Here is a 17,165-nt window from a genome sequence, read left to right as displayed (position 1 = left end):
GAGAAGGTCTGTATGGAGGAGTGGGCCAAAATCCCTGCTGCAGTGTGTGCAAACCTGGTCAAGACCTACAGGGAACGTATGATCTCTGTAATTGCAAACAAAGGTTTCTGTACCAAATATTAAGTTCTGCTTTTCTGATGTATCAAATACTTATGTCATGCAATAAAATGCAAATTAATTACTTAAAAATCATACAATGTGATTTTCTGGATGTTTGTTTTAGATTCCGTCTCTCACAGTTGAAGTGTACCTATGATAAAAATTACAGATCACTACATGCTTTGTAAGTAGGAAAACCTGCAAAATCGGCAGTGTATCAAATACTTGTTCTCCCCACTGTAGATTATGTTGTGTCAGAGCATGGCGTCATGTTAAAGACGTTTCCTGTTGAAAAGTGATATCCCAGGTTTAAATACAGTAAAGTACACACACTAAAGGGTCAAACATATGTTTTAGACAACTGCAAACTTGAAGGAGCATTCAAGGTAATGATCTCCTGAGTGGCGCAGTGGTCTAAGGCACTGCATCGCAGTGCTAACTGTCCCACTATATCCTGGTTCGAATCCAGGCTCTGTCGCAGCCGGCCGCGACCGGGAGACTCATGGGCGGCGCACAATTGGCCCAGCGCCGTCCAGGGTAGGGGAGGGAATGGCCGGCAGGGATGTAGCTCAGTTGATAGAGCATGGCGTTTGCAATGCCAGGGTTGTGGGTTCGATTCCCACGGGGGGCCAGTATAAAAAAAAAATATGTATTCACTAACTGTAAGTCGCTCTGGATAAGAGCGTCTGCTAAATGACTAAAATGTAAATTTAAATGTAATGGTCTGATGGAAATTGGAGACATCGTCAGCCCCTCCCCCGTTGCTGGAGGAGCAATAGAGAATGCAAACTTTGGGGCGGCAGGTAGCTTAGTGGTTAAGAGCGTTGTGCCAGTAACCGAAAGGTCGCTGGTTCTAATCCCCGAGCCGACTAGGTGAAAAATCTGTCGATGTGCCCTTAAGCAAGGCACTTAACCCTAATTGCTCCTGTAAGTCGCTCTGGATAAGAGCGTCTGCTAAATGACGTAAAGGAGCAGGGCATTCAAGGTGATGGTCTGATGGAACTTGGAGACATCGTCAGCCCTCCCCCTTTGCTGGAGGAGCAATAGATAATTAAAGAGGAAGCCCCACCCCCCCCTTGTGCCACGTCATGAGGATACCTGGACCACCTGTTGAGATGTACCTTTTGTTAAGTAAATCAGGTGTTAAATGAGGTGAAAAGGAGAGTGGAGGGTCACTTTAAACGTTGTTACTACCAGTGACTGTCTGTCCATTCTCTCTGCAGGGAAGATCTGGCTGGATAATGTGCAGTGTGACGGAGGGGAGAAGAGCATTGAGCTGTGTAAGTCTCGAGGCTGGGGCAACAGTGACTGCACACACGATGAGGACGCTGGAGTCATCTGCAAGGACGAGAGGCTTCCTGGTTTTGTCGACTCCAACATCATCGACGTAAGGCCCTAACATTTTATTGTCATGCACAGTAGGCGGGGCTGGGGTCAGATTCTATTTAAATTCCAGTCAATTCAGGAAGTACATTGACATTCTAATTCTATTCAATGCTTTTGAATGAGGAACATTTAGAATTGGAATTGCCTTATCCGTGGGTCTCTGGTCAAAAGTAGTGCACTATATAGGGATTAGGATGCTATTTGGGACGCTGCCAGTGACTAGGCCTACTGATTAATATAACACTGTGTTTTTGGGACCCTGCCAGTGACTAGGCCTACTGATTAATATAACACTGTGTTTTTGGGACCCTGCCAGTGACTAGGCCTACTGATTAATAGAACACTGTGTTTTTGGGACCTTGCCAGTGACTAGGCCTACTGATTAATAGAACACTGTGTTTTTGGGACCTTGCCAGTGACTAGGCCTACTGATTAATAGAACACTGTGTTTTTGGGACCTTGCCAGTGACTAGGCCTACTGATTAATAGAACACTGTGTTTTTGGTGGATTAATATGAGTCTATAAGTAGACTGATATGGTAAACATTTAACACCCAAGCACAGCGCCACATGTAACTGGGAGAGACATAAAGACGTCTATGGTAAACAGAGACATACAGTGGGGAAAAAAAGTATTTAGTCAGCCACCAATTGTGCAAGATCTCCCACTTAAAAAGACGAGAGGGGCCTGTAATTTTCATCATAGGTACACGTCAACTATGGCAGACAAAATCAGGAAAAAAAATCCAGAAAATCACATTGTAGGATTTTTAATGAATTTATTTGCAAATTATGGTGGAAAATAAGTATTTGGTCAATAACAAAAGTTTCTCAATACTTTGTTATATACCCTTTGTTGGCAATGACACAGGTCAAACGTTTTCTGTAAGTCTTCACAAGGTTTTCACACACTGTTGCTGGTATTTTGGCCCATTCCTCCATGCAGATCTCCTCTAGAGCAGTGATGTTTTGGGGCTGTGGCTGGGCAACACTGACTTTCAACTCCCTCCAAAGATTTTCTATGGGGTTGAGATCTGGAGACTGGCTAGGCCACTCCAGGACCTTGAAATGCTTCTTACGAAGCCACTCCTTCGTTGCCCGGGCGGTGTGTTTGGGATCATTGTCATGCTGAAAGACCCAGCCACATTTCATCTTCAATGCCCTTGCTGATGGAAGGAGGTTTTCACTCAAAATCTCACGATACATGGCCCCATTCATTATTTTCTTTACACGGATCAGTCGTCCTGGTCCCTTTGCAGAAAAACTGCCCCAAAGCATGATGTTTCCACTCCCATGCTTCACAGTAGGTATGGTGTTCTTTGGATGCAACTCAGCATTCTTTGTCCTCCAAACACGACGAGTTGAGTTTTTACCAAAAAGTTCTATTTTGGTTTCATCTGACCATATGACATTCTCCCAATCCTCTTCTGGATCATCCAAATTCACTCTAGCAAACTTCAGACGGGCCTGGACATGTACTGGCTTAAGCAGGGGGACACGTCTAGCACTGCAGGATTTGAGTCCCTGGTGGCGTAGTGTGTTACTGATGGTAGGCTTTGTTACTTTGGTCCCAGCTCTCTGCAGGTCATTCACTAGGTCTCCCGTGTGGTTCTGGGATTTTTGCTCACTGTTCTTGTGATCATTTTGACCCCACGGGGTGAGATCTTGCGTGGAGCCCCAGATCGAGGGAGATTATCAGTGGTCTTGTATGTCTTCCATTTCCTAATAATTGCTCCCACAGTTGATTTCTTCAAACCAAGCTGCTTACCTATTGCAGATTCAGTCTTCCCAGCCTGGTGCAGGTCTACAATTTTGTTTCTGGTGTCCTTTGACAGCTCTTTGGTCTTGGCCATAGTGGAGTTTGGAGTGTGACTGTTTGAGGTTGTGAACAGGTGTCTTTTATACTGATAACAAGTTCAAACAGTTGCCATTAATACAGGTAACGAGTTGAGGACAGAGGAGCCTCTTAAAGAAGAAGTTACATATCTGTGAGGGCCAGAAATCTTGCTTGTTTGTAGGTGACCAAATACTTATTTTCCACCATAATTTGCAAAGAAATTCATTAAAAATCCTACAATGTTTTTTTCTCATTTTGTCTGTCATAGTTGACGTGTACCTATGATGAAAATTACAGGCCTCTCTCATCTTTTTAAGTGGGAGAACTTGCACAATTGGTGGCTGACTAAATACTTTTTTCCCCCACTGTACTTGGATGTGTAGTTTCAGCGTTTGTTGCTGGTATGTCATGCCTAGGTTTGCTAATGTTGGCAATGAAAAAAATCTTTGAAGTAGTTGGCAATATCAGTCGGTTTTGTGATGAATGAGCCATCTAATTCAATGAGCTGAGTTTGCCTTTTCCCCCAAAATGTAATTTAAGGTGCTTCAAAGCTTTTTACTATCATTCTTTATGTCATTTATCTTTGTTTCATAGTGTAGTTTCTTCTTCTTTTTATTCAGTTTAGTCACATGATTTCTCAATTTGCAGTATGTTTGCCAATCGGTTGTGCAGCCAGACTTATTTGCCATTCCTTTTGCCTCATCCCTCTCAACCATACAATTTTTCAATTCCTCATCAATCCACGGGGATTTAACAGTTAAATAATAAATAATAATATGCCATTTAGCAGACGCTTTTATCCAAAGCGACTTACAGTCATGCGTGCATACATTTTTTTTGTGTATGGGTGATCCCGGGGATCGAACCCACTACCTTAGCGTTACAAGCGCCGTGCTCTACCAGCTGAGCTACAGAGGACCACAGTTTTTACAGTCATTTTCTATAATGGGTTATTAGTAACTGGGATAAGCAATTTCATAAATGTGTCAAGTGCAGCAAATATTCTTTACATCAACAACATAGGAATCACTACAAAACGTATTGTATGACCTCTTATACACAATATTAGGCCCAGCCTTTGGAACTTTGGTTTTCCTAGATATGGCTACTATATTGTGATCACTACATCCGATGGATCTGGATACTGCTTTCAAACAAATCTCTGCAGCATTAGTATGATGTGATCAATACATGTTGATGATTTCATTCCTGTGCTGTTTGTAACTACCCTGGTAGGTTGATTGATAACCTGAACCAGGTTGCAGGCACTGGATAAAGTTTGAAGCTTTTTCTTAAGGGAGCAGCTTGATGAAAGACACGCAATATTTAGGTCACCCAGAAAATATACCTCTCTGTTGATATCACATACATTATCAAGCATTTCACACATGTTATCCAGATACTGATCCTACAATGTAATTTTCTGGAATTTTTTTTCTCAATTTGTCTGTCATAGTTGACGTGTACCTATGATGAATATTACAGGCCTCTCTCATCTTTTTAGGTGGGAGAACTTGCACAATTGGTGGCTGACTAAATACTTTTTTTCCCCACTGTACTGACAGACATACAGTGAGGGAAAAAAGTATTTGATCCGCTGTTGATTTTGTACGTTTGCCCACTGACAAAGACATGATCAGTCTATAATTTTAATGGTAGGTTTATTTGAACAGTGAGAGACAGAATAACAACAAAATAATCCAGAAAAACGCATGCCAAAAATGTTATAAATTGATTTGCATTTTAATGAGGGAAATAAGTATTTGACCCCTCTGCAAAACATGATTTAGTACTTGGTGGCAAAACCCTTGTTAGCAGTGGCGGCTCCTGAAAAAATTCTCAGGAGGGGCAATTTTTCTGATGATTTAGGTGACCTACACACATTTAAAAAAAGATATGTCCAGCAACAACATGAAGACAGGGGCAGCATATAAGTCAATACCAGAAGCATTTATTGACTGATCTGGGGAGATGGATTCCAGTTTCTGTGACAGATTATAAATAATCTCTGATGCCTTTGTTATATTAGCTTTTGGTTGAATGTACTGTCGTAGTAAATATATAATGTTATAGCTTGGTCTGACTAAAATCTTGTGCATGACCCATTTTGTGTTGGGCGTTTGTTTCTGTTCCTATCCTATAACAATGGACAAAAGAGTCCTATCTTGTCAGCCTTGTCAGCAGGTGGCCAAGGAGTGGTGATCCTAGCTGACCTAAGACAGGACACTTTTACTTTACTCGCGTGCACGAACGAGTCCGTGCACGCGATTCCAGATATCTTTACCTCTGAATAAACTGCCTTTATTATACCATATCCACCCTGTCCAAAGTCTCTACTTGGTCTCAGTTCTCCAGTAAACTTGTGATTATCAACAGTACACAACGGTAACAAACAATTGGGGGAACTCACGGGGCAGATAGTAACCACTTAAAAGGAAGCGATTCCCAAACCTTCCATAACAAAGCCATCACCTACAGAGAGATGAACTTGGAGAAGAGTCCCCTAAGTAAGCTTGTCCTGGGCCTCTGTTCACAAACACAAACAGACCCCACACAGCCCCAGGACAACAACAACAACAACAACAACAACAACACAATTAGACCCAACCAAATCATGAGAAAACAAAAAGAGAATTACTTGACACATTGGAAAGAACAAACAAAAAAACAGAGCAAACTAGAATGCTATTTGGCCCTAAACAGAGAGTACACAGTGGCAGAATACCTGACCACTGTGACTGACCCAAACTTAAGGAAAGCTTTGACTATGTACAGACTCAGTGACCATAGCCTTGCTATTGAGAAAGGCCGCCGTAGGCAGACCTGGCTCTCAAGAGAAGACAGGCTATGTGCACACTGCCCACAAAATGAGGTGGAAACTGAGCTGCACTTCCTAACCTCCTGCCAAATGTATGACCATATTAGAGACACATATTTCCCTCAGGTTACACAGATCCACAAAGAATTCGAAAACAAACCCAATTTTGATAAACTCCCTTATCTACTGGGTGAAAAACCACAGTGTGCCATCACAGCTGCAAGATTTGTGACCTGTTGCCACAAGAAAAGGGCAACCAGTGAAGAACAAACACCATTGTAAATACAACCCATATTTATGTTTATTTATTTTCCCATTTGTACTTTAACTATTTGCACATTGTAACAACACTGTATATATACATAATATGACATTTGAAATGTCTTTATTCTTTTGAAACTTCTGAGTGTAATGTTTACTGTTAATATTTATTGTTTATTTCACTTTTGTTTACTATCTACTTCCCTTGCTTTGGCAATGTTAACACACGTTTCCCATGCCAATAAAGCCCTTAAATTGAATTGAATTGATAGTAAGGTCGCAATGACACAGAAAGCAGTTCAATGTCGGGGTACAGAGTCGCTCTCTTACCAGGATCGCGGTCCGCTCTGACCAGGGTGAAGGTGGCCGGCTCCACTTCTCTGTCCGGGACTCTGTCATCCAGCCAAGTCTCCCAGCTGTATTGGGATTACAGCTGCCTGCAGCGTTTTCATTATTTAGTCCGTTCGTAGCGGGTATGTACACGATCAACAAGATCAGTCCAAAACCGAAAGATCAGTTCAAAGCAGAATGTTTGCAGAATGTTTGTAAACTAAGTCTACAAATTAAAAACATAAAATAACGCCACACTGCAGGTCACAACAGAGACGCTGCTCGCCGCCATTGTCTTAGTTACGTTCATGGTTACGTCACGTATGACGAAAGCGCGTAAGTGCATGCCCACAGACACCCATAGAGAATGTATTGAAAGCTTTGAAATTTGAAAAAAATAGATTTTACATGACAGGCTATGAGAGACTTCTGGGCGATTTTCAACTTGACTGAAATCGCCCCAAAAACGGGCGGGGCCATTTGAAGCACGACTTTAGCCTGATTTGATATTTAGTGGCTGGCAGATCAGACGTGAACACTGATAACTACTGTTGCCGTGATATAATTGATTAGAAAAAAAATCCCTTCCTTTTCCCGTTTGGCAGTGCGTCGCCCATATCGCCCTATTGAACACACCGCCCATGCTTGTTAGACGTTTCTTGTAGTTGGCCACCAGGTTTGCACACATCTCAGGAGGGATTTTGTCCCACTCCTCTTTGCAGATCTTCTCCAAGTCATTAAGGTTTCGAGCCTGACGTTTGGCAACTCGAACCTTCAGCTCCCTCCACAGATGTTCTATGGGATTAAGGTCTGGAGACTTTTTTCTGGATTTTGTTGTTGTTATTCTGTTTCTCACTGTTCAAATAAACCTACCATTAAAATTATAGACTGATCATTTCTTTGTCAGTGGGCAAACGTACAAAATCAGCAGGGGATCAAATACTTTTTTCCCCTCACTGTAACACTAGCCTCGTTGGACCATACTGATCTCGAGAGATCCCATTCTGTTCCTCTAATGAAACGAGTCAGGATGGTGGATCAGACTAACACAACTGTCTTATTGCTCTGAGGTGTCACAGCAGGTCACAGGCCTCACCCCAGCACTCTGTATGACCCCTGACCCCTCGTTACAGGTGCAGGTGGATGAGAACAAGGTGGAGAAGGTGCGTCTGCGTCCGGTGGTGTTCACCAAGAAGATGCCCGTCACCGAGGGCGTTGTGGAGATTAAGTACAAGGACGGCTGGGCCCAGATCTGTGATGTGGGGTGGACCCCCAAAAATACCCGGGTCATCTGTGGTATGCTGGGGTTCCCCCACGAGAGGAAGGTCAACAAGAACTTCTACAAGTAAGTTTTCCATTTGAAATAAAGTAAGTTTTCCATTTGAAATAAAGTAAGTTTCCCATTTGAAATAAAGTAAGTTTCCCATTTGAAATAAAGTAAGTTTCCCATTTGAAATAAAGTACGTTTTCCATTTTAAATAAAGTAAGTATTACATTTTAAGTAAAGTAAGTTTTACATTTTAAATGTACGTTAGTCATTTAGTAGACAAACTTATCCAGAGCGACGTCCAGACGTCATCTGAAGGTAGCAGGGATTCACTCATATCAGTGATTATAGACGGGTTGGTTGTTTAGCAACAAAACAGACGCATGCGCAACTATGGGGCAAAACAGATGGGGTTGACAACATCTTAACTATATTTCGTAATCGTTGCCAAAGGTGCTTCATCAAAGTACTGAGTAAAGGGTCTGAATACTTATGTAAATGTAATATTTCAGGATCTTAAAAAAATAAAAACCTGTTTTCACTTTGTCAATATGGGGTATTGTGTGTAGATTGATGAGGGAAAAGAAAACAATTGAATCCATTTTAGAATAAGGTTGTAACGTAACAACATGTGGAAAAAGTCAAGGGGTCTGAATACTTTCTGAATGCTCTGTATTAAGGGTCTGAATACTTTCTGAATGCTCTGTATTAAGGGTCTGAATACTTTCTGAATGCTCTGTATTAAGGGTCTGAATACTTTCTGAATGCTCTGTATTAAGGGTCTGAATACTTTCTGAATGCTCTGTATTAAGGGTCTGAATACTTTCTGAATGCTCTGTATTAAGGGTCTGAATACTTTCTGAATGCTCTGTATTAAGGGTCTGAATACTTTCTGAATGCTCTGTATTAAGGGTCTGAATACTTTCTGAATGCTCTGTATTAAGGGTCTGAATACTTTCTGAATGCTCTGTATTAAGGGTCTGAATACTTTCTGAATGCTCTGTATTAAGGGTCTGAATACTTTCTGAATGCTCTGTATTAAGGGTCTGAATACTTTCTGAATGCTCTGTATTAAGGGTCTGAATCCTTTCTGAATGCTCTGTATTAAGGGTCTGAATCCTTTCTGAATGCTCTGTATTAAGGGTCTGAATACTTTCTGAATGCTCTGTATTAAGGGTCTGAATACTTTCTGAATGCTCTGTATTAAGGGTCTGAATACTTTCTGAATGCTCTGTATTAAGGGTCTGAATCCTTTCTGAATGCTCTGTATTAAGGGTCTGAATCCTTTCTGAATGCTCTGTATTAAGGGTCTGAATACTTTCTGAATGCTCTGTATTAAGGGTCTGAATACTTTCTGAATGCTCTGTATTAAGGGTCTGAATACTTTCTGAATGCTCTGTATTAAGGGTCTGAATACTTTCTGAATGCACTGTATTAAGGGTCTGAATACTTTCTGAATGCACTGTATTAAGGGTCTGAATACTTTCTGAATGCTCTGTATTAAGGGTCTGAATACTTTCTGAATGCTCTGTATTAAGGGTCTGAATACTTTCTGAATGCTCTGTATTAAGGGTCTGAATACTTTCTGAATGCACTGTATTAAGGGTCTGAATACTTTCTGAATGCACTGTATTAAGGGTCTGAATACTTTCTGAATGCTCTGTATTAAGGGTCTGAATACTTTCTGAATGCTCTGTATTAAGGGTCTGAATACTTTCTGAATGCTCTGTATTAAGGGTCTGAATCCTTTCTGAATGCTCTGTATTAAGGGTCTGAATCCTTTCTGAATGCTCTGTATCCGTACAGCTCTCCTCTAAACCTCACAGCACCATACTGTCTGTGTTACGGCTGTTATCATGTATTATCGTGTGTGTGTCTGCCCATGCATGTGTGTGTATCATTTTTTGTGGGTGTGCGTGCGTGCGTGTGTGTGTACAGCTTGCGTGTGTGTGTCTGTGTGTGTGTGTGTGTGTGTGTGAACGTCTGCTCACCATCACAAGTGTCTATGTGATTGGTTGGTGATGTTACCGTTACAGAAACCGTCTGAGAAAGAGAAGAGCAGAGAGCGAGGCCAAAGCCAAGGTTCAGGTTTCTGCTGGTGCCAGGAATAGGTACATCAGGGAACAACCCACTGTCCTGCCCTTCTCCCCCCAGAGACTGAGGCTGCATCCCAAACGGCACCCTACTCCCTATGTAGTGCACTACTATAGACCAGAGTCCATAGGGTTAGGGTCCATAGTGTTAGGGCCCATAGGGTTAGGGTCCATAGATACAGGGTCCATAGTGTTAGGGTACATAGTGTTAGGGTCCATAGGGTTAGGGTCCATAGATACAGGGTCCATAGTGTTAGGGTCCATAGGGTTAGGGTCCATAGATACAGGGTCCATAGTGTTAGGGTCCATAGGGTTAGGGTCCATAGTGCTAGGGTCCATAGTGTTAGGGTCCATAGTGTTAGGGTCCATTGTGTTAGGGTACATAGTGTTAGGGCCCATAGTGTTAGGGTCCATAGTGTTAGGGTCCATAGTGTTAGGTTCCATAGTGTTAGGGTCCATAGATACAGGGTCCATAGTGTTAGGGTCCATAGGGTTAGGGCCCATAGTGTTAGGGTCCATAGTGTTAGGGTCCATAGTGTTAGGGTCCATAGGGTTAGGGTCCATAGGGTTAGGGTCCAGGGGGTTAGGGTCCATAGTGTTAGGGCCCATAGTGTTAGGGTCCATAGTGTTAGGGTCCATAGTGTTAGGGCCCATAGGGTTAGGGCCCATAGTGTTAGGGTCCATAGTGTTAGGGTCCATAGTGTTAGGGTCCATAGTGTTAGGGTCCATAGTATTAGGGTCCAGGGGGTTAGGGTCCATAGTGTTAGGGCCCATAGGGTTAGGGTCCATAGTGTTAGGGTCCATAGTGTTAGGGTCCATAGTGTTAGGGTCCATAGTGTTAGGGTCCATAGGATTAGGGTCCATAGTGTTAGGGTCCATAGGGTTAGGGCCCATAGTGTTAGGGTCCATAGTGTTAGGGTCCATAGTGTTAGGGTCCATAGTGTTAGGGCCCATAGGGTTAGGGTCCATAGTGTTAGGGTTCAATAGTGTTAGGGTCCATAGTGTTAGGGTCCATAGGATTAGGGTCCATAGTGTTAGGGTCCATAGTGTTAGGGCCCATAGTGTTAGGGTCCATAGTGTTAGGGTCCATAGTGTTAGGGTCCATAGTGTTAGGGCCCATAGTGTTAGGGTCCATAGGGTTAGGGTCCATAGTGTTAGGGTCCATAGATACAGGGTTCATAGGGCTCTGGTTAAAAGTAGTGCACTATGTAGGGAATAGGGTGCCATTTGGGATGCAGTCTGTGTTTCTGACAGTGGGTTGCCTGCAGTGGTCATAGTAGTAGTAGTAACTTTGTAAAACAGTCGTTTTACCCAGCTCGCTTTCACTGCCTCTCATCCTAGCACTAACATGGTGTGAGTTCATCTAACTCTAACCTCATCCTAGCACTAACATGGTGTGAGTTCATCTAACTCTAACCTCATCCTAGCACTAACATGGTGTGAGTTCATCTAACTCTAACCTCATCCTAGCACTAACATGGTGTGAGTTCATCTAACTCTAACCTCATCCTAGCACTAACATGGTGTGAGTTCATCTAACTCTAACCTCATCCTAGCACTAACATGGTGTGAGTTCATCTAACTCTAACCTCATCCTAGCACTAACATGGTGTGAGTTCATCTAACTCTTAACTTTAACCTTTCCTAGTCACACAAATGCAACTCAACAAATCTAATTGGCATAGATTGCTCAGGCTGACACATATGATGAAAAAATGTAAAACTGTGTTACATTTTGTGAAGATATTCTAAGTCCTTTTGAAAAGCCCATTTTATGTGAATAATGTCAGTCTGCCCTCTGATGTTTGAATGTGCATTTCTATAGTTTAACATAGTTATATTTCTATAGTTTAACTTAGTTCAACATAAACCAGGTTTCCATCTAACCTTTTTATGTGAGTAAAGTTCATGTCGGATAGGAAATGTCACGACAGGCCTGATGGAAACAGCCAATTTGTCGGTAAACTTTCCAAACGTCAACAAAACAAAGTACGCTAGACAAGGTGGGATCTTTTTGTGTCGGTAAATTAAATGATGTGAGAAATGATGCCAATATGCTCATGTATTGATATAATAATTGATATCATATATTTTATTATGTCATATATTGATATAATAACCATCATATCAAAGTAAACTTGGAGACGATATGGTGTGAGGTCCTCCCACTACGACTCGGGAAACCATGCAGTTTATTAGACTACAGATGAAATAAGTGGTGAAAGTGCACGGTGATGAGCTTGATGCTCCTTTCCAATAAATATTGAGGGTCTTATTCTGGTGTCATGATGATCGATGCTTGGCTGCAGTTTGACAAATATAAATAATCTCCCTCCTTTGTCCATAATGATCTCATCATGCAGGTAGCCTACCCCCACTGTTTCTGGATAGGGCGCCGGCGCCAAGACCAGACAAGGCTCATTCACTACAGAACATATTTATTCTGACTAAACCATCAGTAGAGTTGAAACCTATTTAACTTGTATTATTTATTCAGTACAGGGGAATTTAACAACAGAAGGTATTTTTATGAGCACTACGTCCTCACACAGCCTTTTATCCACAACAAGTCAATTTGATGGAAACATCTCTGGTGGGAAAATGGGCATATTAGAATATTCGCATGAAAATCTGTCGAGCGCCGATTGGATGAAAACCTAGCTAGTGTTGAAGGTATTTCTGATGTTTCCAATGTTATGCAATGCTCTGTTAACTTCTGTTAACTTATGCGATGAATGGTGTGCTTTTGTGTTGTACTAAAACACATAAGGGAACGCGTGACACAAGGGAACGCGTGACACAAGGGAACGCGTGACACAAGGGAACGCGTGACACAAGGGAACGCGTGACACAAGGGAACGCGTGACACAAGGGAACGTGTGTTACTAACTAATATTTTCTCCCATCATCATCATCATCATCATCTAACCAATGTTTACTTTGCAGGCTGCCACCCAAAGCTAAAGCTAACGCTAACGCTAGTGCCAAACCATTCACCACTGTGTTAAACAAAAGGTCAACGAAAATCACAAGCAGCTATTTCCCCTTAATAACTTCCTGTATAAAAATGGTTGTCTTTGTGTGTCTGTGGGCAGTTTGATTCTTTCCCAGCTCACCATGCTGCGTCCCAAATGGCATCCTATTTCTTTAATAGTGCACTACTTTTGACCCGAGCCCTATGGGCTATGTAGGGGATAGGGTGACATTTTATTATTTCCCTGGTTCATCTGGGCATTGTGACCAGCAGGTCTATAAATCTGTCCAGGTCAGGAATGTGACAGGGATCCAGCAGGTCTATAAATCTGTTCAGGTCAGGAATGTGAGAGGAACCAGCAGGTCTATAAATCTGTTCAGGTCAGGAATGTGAGAGGGAACCAGCAGGTCTATAAATCTGTCCAGGTCAGGAATGTGAGAGGGAACCAGCAGGTCTATAAATCTGTCCAGGTCAGGAATGTGAGAGGAACCAGCAGGTCTATAAATCTGTTCAGGTCAGGAATGTGAGAGGGAACCAGCAGGTCTATAAATCTGTCCAGGTCAGGAATGTGAGAGGGAACCAGCAGGTCTATAAATCTGTTCAGGTCAGGAATGTGAGAGGGAACCAGCAGGTCTATAAATCTGTTCAGGTCAGGAATGTGAGAGGGAACCAGCAGGTCTATAAATCTGTTCAGGTCAGGAATGTGAGAGGGAACCAGCAGGTCTATAAATCTGTCCAGGTCAGGAATGTGACAGGGAACCAGCAGGTCTATAAATCTGTCCAGGTCAGGAATGTGACAGGGAACCAGCAGGTCTATAAATCTGTCCAGGTCAGGAATGTGAGAGGGAACCAGCAGGTCTATAAATCTGTTCAGGTCAGGAATGTGAGAGGGAACCAGCAGGTCTATAAATCTGTCCAGGTCAGGAATGTGACAGGGAACCAGCAGGTCTATAAATCTGTTCAGGTCAGGAATGTGAGAGGGAACCAGCAGGTCTATAAATCTGTCCAGGTCAGGAATGTGAGAGGGAACCAGCAGGTCTATAAATCTGTCCAGGTCAGGAATGTGAGAGGGAACCAGCAGGTCTATAAATCTGTCCAGGTCAGGAATGTGAGAGGAACCAGCAGGTCTATAAATCTGTTCAGGTCAGGAATGTGAGAGGGAACCAGCAGGTCTATAAATCTGTTCAGGTCAGGAATGTGAGAGGGAACCAGCAGGTCTATAAATCTGTTCAGGTCAGGAATGTGAGAGGGAACCAGCAGGTCTATAAATCTGTTCAGGTCAGGAATGTGAGAGGGAACCAGCAGGTCTATAAATCTGTTCAGGTCAGGAATGTGAGAGGGAACCAGCAGGTCTATAAATCTGTCCAGGTCAGGAATGTGAGAGGGAACCAGCAGGTCTATAAATCTGTTCAGGTCAGGAATGTGAGAGGGAACCAGCAGGTCTATAAATCTGTCCAGGTCAGGAATGTGACAGGGAACCAGCAGGTCTATAAATCTGTCCAGGTCAGGAATGTGACAGGGAACCAGCAGGTCTATAAATCTGTCCAGGTCAGGAATGTGAGAGGGAACCAGCAGGTCTATAAATCTGTTCAGGTCAGGAATGTGAGAGGGAACCAGCAGGTCTATAAATCTGTCCAGGTCAGGAATGTGAGATGGAATCAGCAGGTCTATAAATCTGTCCAGGTCAGGAATGTGAGAGGGAACCAGCAGGTCTATAAATCTGTTCAGGTCAGGAATGTGAGAGGGAACCAGCAGGTCTATAAATCTGTTCAGGTCAGGAATGTGAGAGGAACCAGCAGGTCTATAAATCTGTTCAGGTCAGGAATGTGAGAGGGAACCAGCAGGTCTATAAATCTGTCCAGGTCAGGAATGTGAGAGGAACCAGCAGGTCTATAAATCTGTTCAGGTCAGGAATGTGAGAGGGAACCAGCAGGTCTATAAATCTGTCCAGGTCAGGAATGTGAGAGGGAACCAGCAGGTCTATAAATCTGTTCAGGTCAGGAATGTGAGAGGGAACCAGCAGGTCTATAAATCTGTTCAGGTCAGGAATGTGACAGGGAACCAGCAGGTCTATAAATCTGTTCAGGTCAGGAATGTGAGAGGGAACCAGCAGGTCTATAAATCTGTTCAGGTCAGGAATGTGACAGGGAACCAGCAGGTCTATAAATCTGTTCAGGTCAGGAATGTGAGAGGGAACCAGCAGGTCTATAAATCTGTTCAGGTCAGGAATGTGAGAGGGAACCAGCAGGTCTATAAATCTGTTCAGGTCAGGAATGTGACAGGGAACCAGCAGGTCTATATATCTGTTCAGGTCAGGAATGTGAGAGGGAACCAGCAGGTCTATAAATCTGTCCAGGTCAGGAATGTGACAGGGAACCAGCAGGTCTATAAATCTGTCCAGGTCAGGAATGTGAAAGTTAAATCAGAGCTCTGAGACTAGTGTGAGTCCCAAATGGCACCCTATTCCCTATAATACTTTGTAGTGCACCATATAGGGAATAAGGTCCCATTTGAGATGCACCCTACTGTACTGTAGGGCCCAGCTCAGTTCAACCCTACCTGCTCAACCCTACCTGCTCAACCCTACCTGCTCCCAAGCTGTATTTACTCAGCAGAAAGCAACGTTACCCTGTGGTCAAATCAAGGACAGCCCTGGCTGTGGTCAAGTGAAATAGTTTCGGGGTATTGGAGTTCCTGTCCAGGGGGGTTACTGTAGATGCTTGTAAGTTCAAATAAATGTTTTATCCCCAAAAATATTTAACCTTTATTTATACTGGTAAGTCAATTAAGAACAAATTAGTATTTTATGACGACCTGTTCATGTGTGGTTGAAAACATGCAGGTAGATGCTGCATAAAACATTGCTAAGCCAGGTTGGATCTTGGCTGTCGGAGCGCAAATAATAAAATAGGCTTTGTACCGAAGACAAAAGGTTACTTCACTTTTTTAAGAGTTTTCTGTGAAAGTGTTGTTTTGACGTCCAACTACACAGCTTCTGTTGAAAAGTTACTCAAAAGGATTTAGGAGTTCATAGTTCATACAAATACAAATTATAAACATATACTTTCGTCATTTTACACTTGGCTGACAGTCAAACAGACTCTGTGTCTGGTTCAACAATAAAATGAAGAACTGAAAAACTTAGTATCAGTGATACACAACTGGGAATAATAACATCACTAATGTCCACCAGGGTTGGGGTCAATACCATTTAAATTCAAGTCAGTTCAGGAAGTACACTGAAATTTGGAATTTGGTTTACTTTCTGATTTGACCGGTACTGCAATGGAATCGACCCTGATGCACACAGCCAAGTTCTTCAGACTACAGCCACTCTTTTCTGTATCTCCCACTCCTTTCCTCCTCCTCCCTCCTCTCCTCCTCCTCCTCCTCCTCCTCCTCCTCCTCCTTCTCCCACTCCTCCCCCTCCTCTCCTCCTCCTCCTCCTCCTCCCCCTCCCACTCCTCCTCCTCCTCCCCCCTCCCACTCCTTCCTCCTCCTCCTCCTTCTCCCCCTCCTCCTCTCTCCTCCTCCCCCTCCCCACTCCTCCTCCTCCTCCTCCTCTCCCGCTCCTCCTCCTCCTCCTCCTCCTCCCACTCCTCCTCCTCCTCCTCCTCCTCCTCCTTCTCCCGCTCCTCCTCCTCCTCCTCCTCCCCCTCCCCACTCCTCCTCCTCCTCCCCCTCCTCCTCCTCCTCCTCCTCCCTCCTCCTCCTCCTCCTTCTCCCGCTCCTCCTCCTCCTCCTCCTCCTCCCACTCCTCCTCCTCCTCCTCCTCCCACTCCTCCTCCTCCTCCTCCTCCTCCTCTCCCGCTCCTCCTCCTCCCACTCCTCCTCCTCCCTCCCTCCTCCTCCTCCTCCTCCTCCTCCTCCTCCTCCTCCTCCTCCCCCTCCTCCCGCTCCTCCTCCTCCTCCTCCTCTCCTTCCTCCTCCCCCTCCTCCTCCTCCCGCTCCTCCTCCTCCTCCTCCTCCTCCTCCTCCTCCTCCTTCAGACTGACCACTGAGCGTCAGAGGCAGCAGTACCTCACTGCACTCTGTGGCGTGTGTTGGCACTGAGGTCACCTGGCAGCCTGCCCATGGAGTTCAACAAGGGTAATTATGGA

At 43.7% G+C, this 17,165-nt stretch overlaps 1 protein-coding gene across 1 annotated transcript in view; it reads left to right on the top strand.

Annotated features, from left to right (window-relative positions):
- Window positions 1–17,165, top strand: part of loxl3b (lysyl oxidase-like 3b) — a gene marked incomplete at its 5' end in the record, with an annotated part of 93,592 nt that overhangs the window by 14,134 nt on the left and 62,293 nt on the right. The window contains 4 exon segments of the mRNA XM_084182356.1: window positions 1,323–1,486; window positions 7,865–8,076; window positions 10,035–10,109; window positions 13,038–13,106. Coding sequence (XP_084038482.1) covers window positions 1,323–1,486; window positions 7,865–8,076; window positions 10,035–10,109; window positions 13,038–13,106 — 520 coding nt within the window.

The sequence above is a fragment of the Coregonus lavaretus genome (assembly GCF_964263955.1).
Source record: "Coregonus lavaretus genome assembly, chromosome: 18".
Lineage (NCBI taxonomy): Eukaryota > Metazoa > Chordata > Actinopteri > Salmoniformes > Salmonidae > Coregonus > Coregonus lavaretus.
The sequence above is the reverse complement of the archived record's forward strand: the minus strand, read 5'-3'. Positions and strand labels throughout refer to the sequence as shown.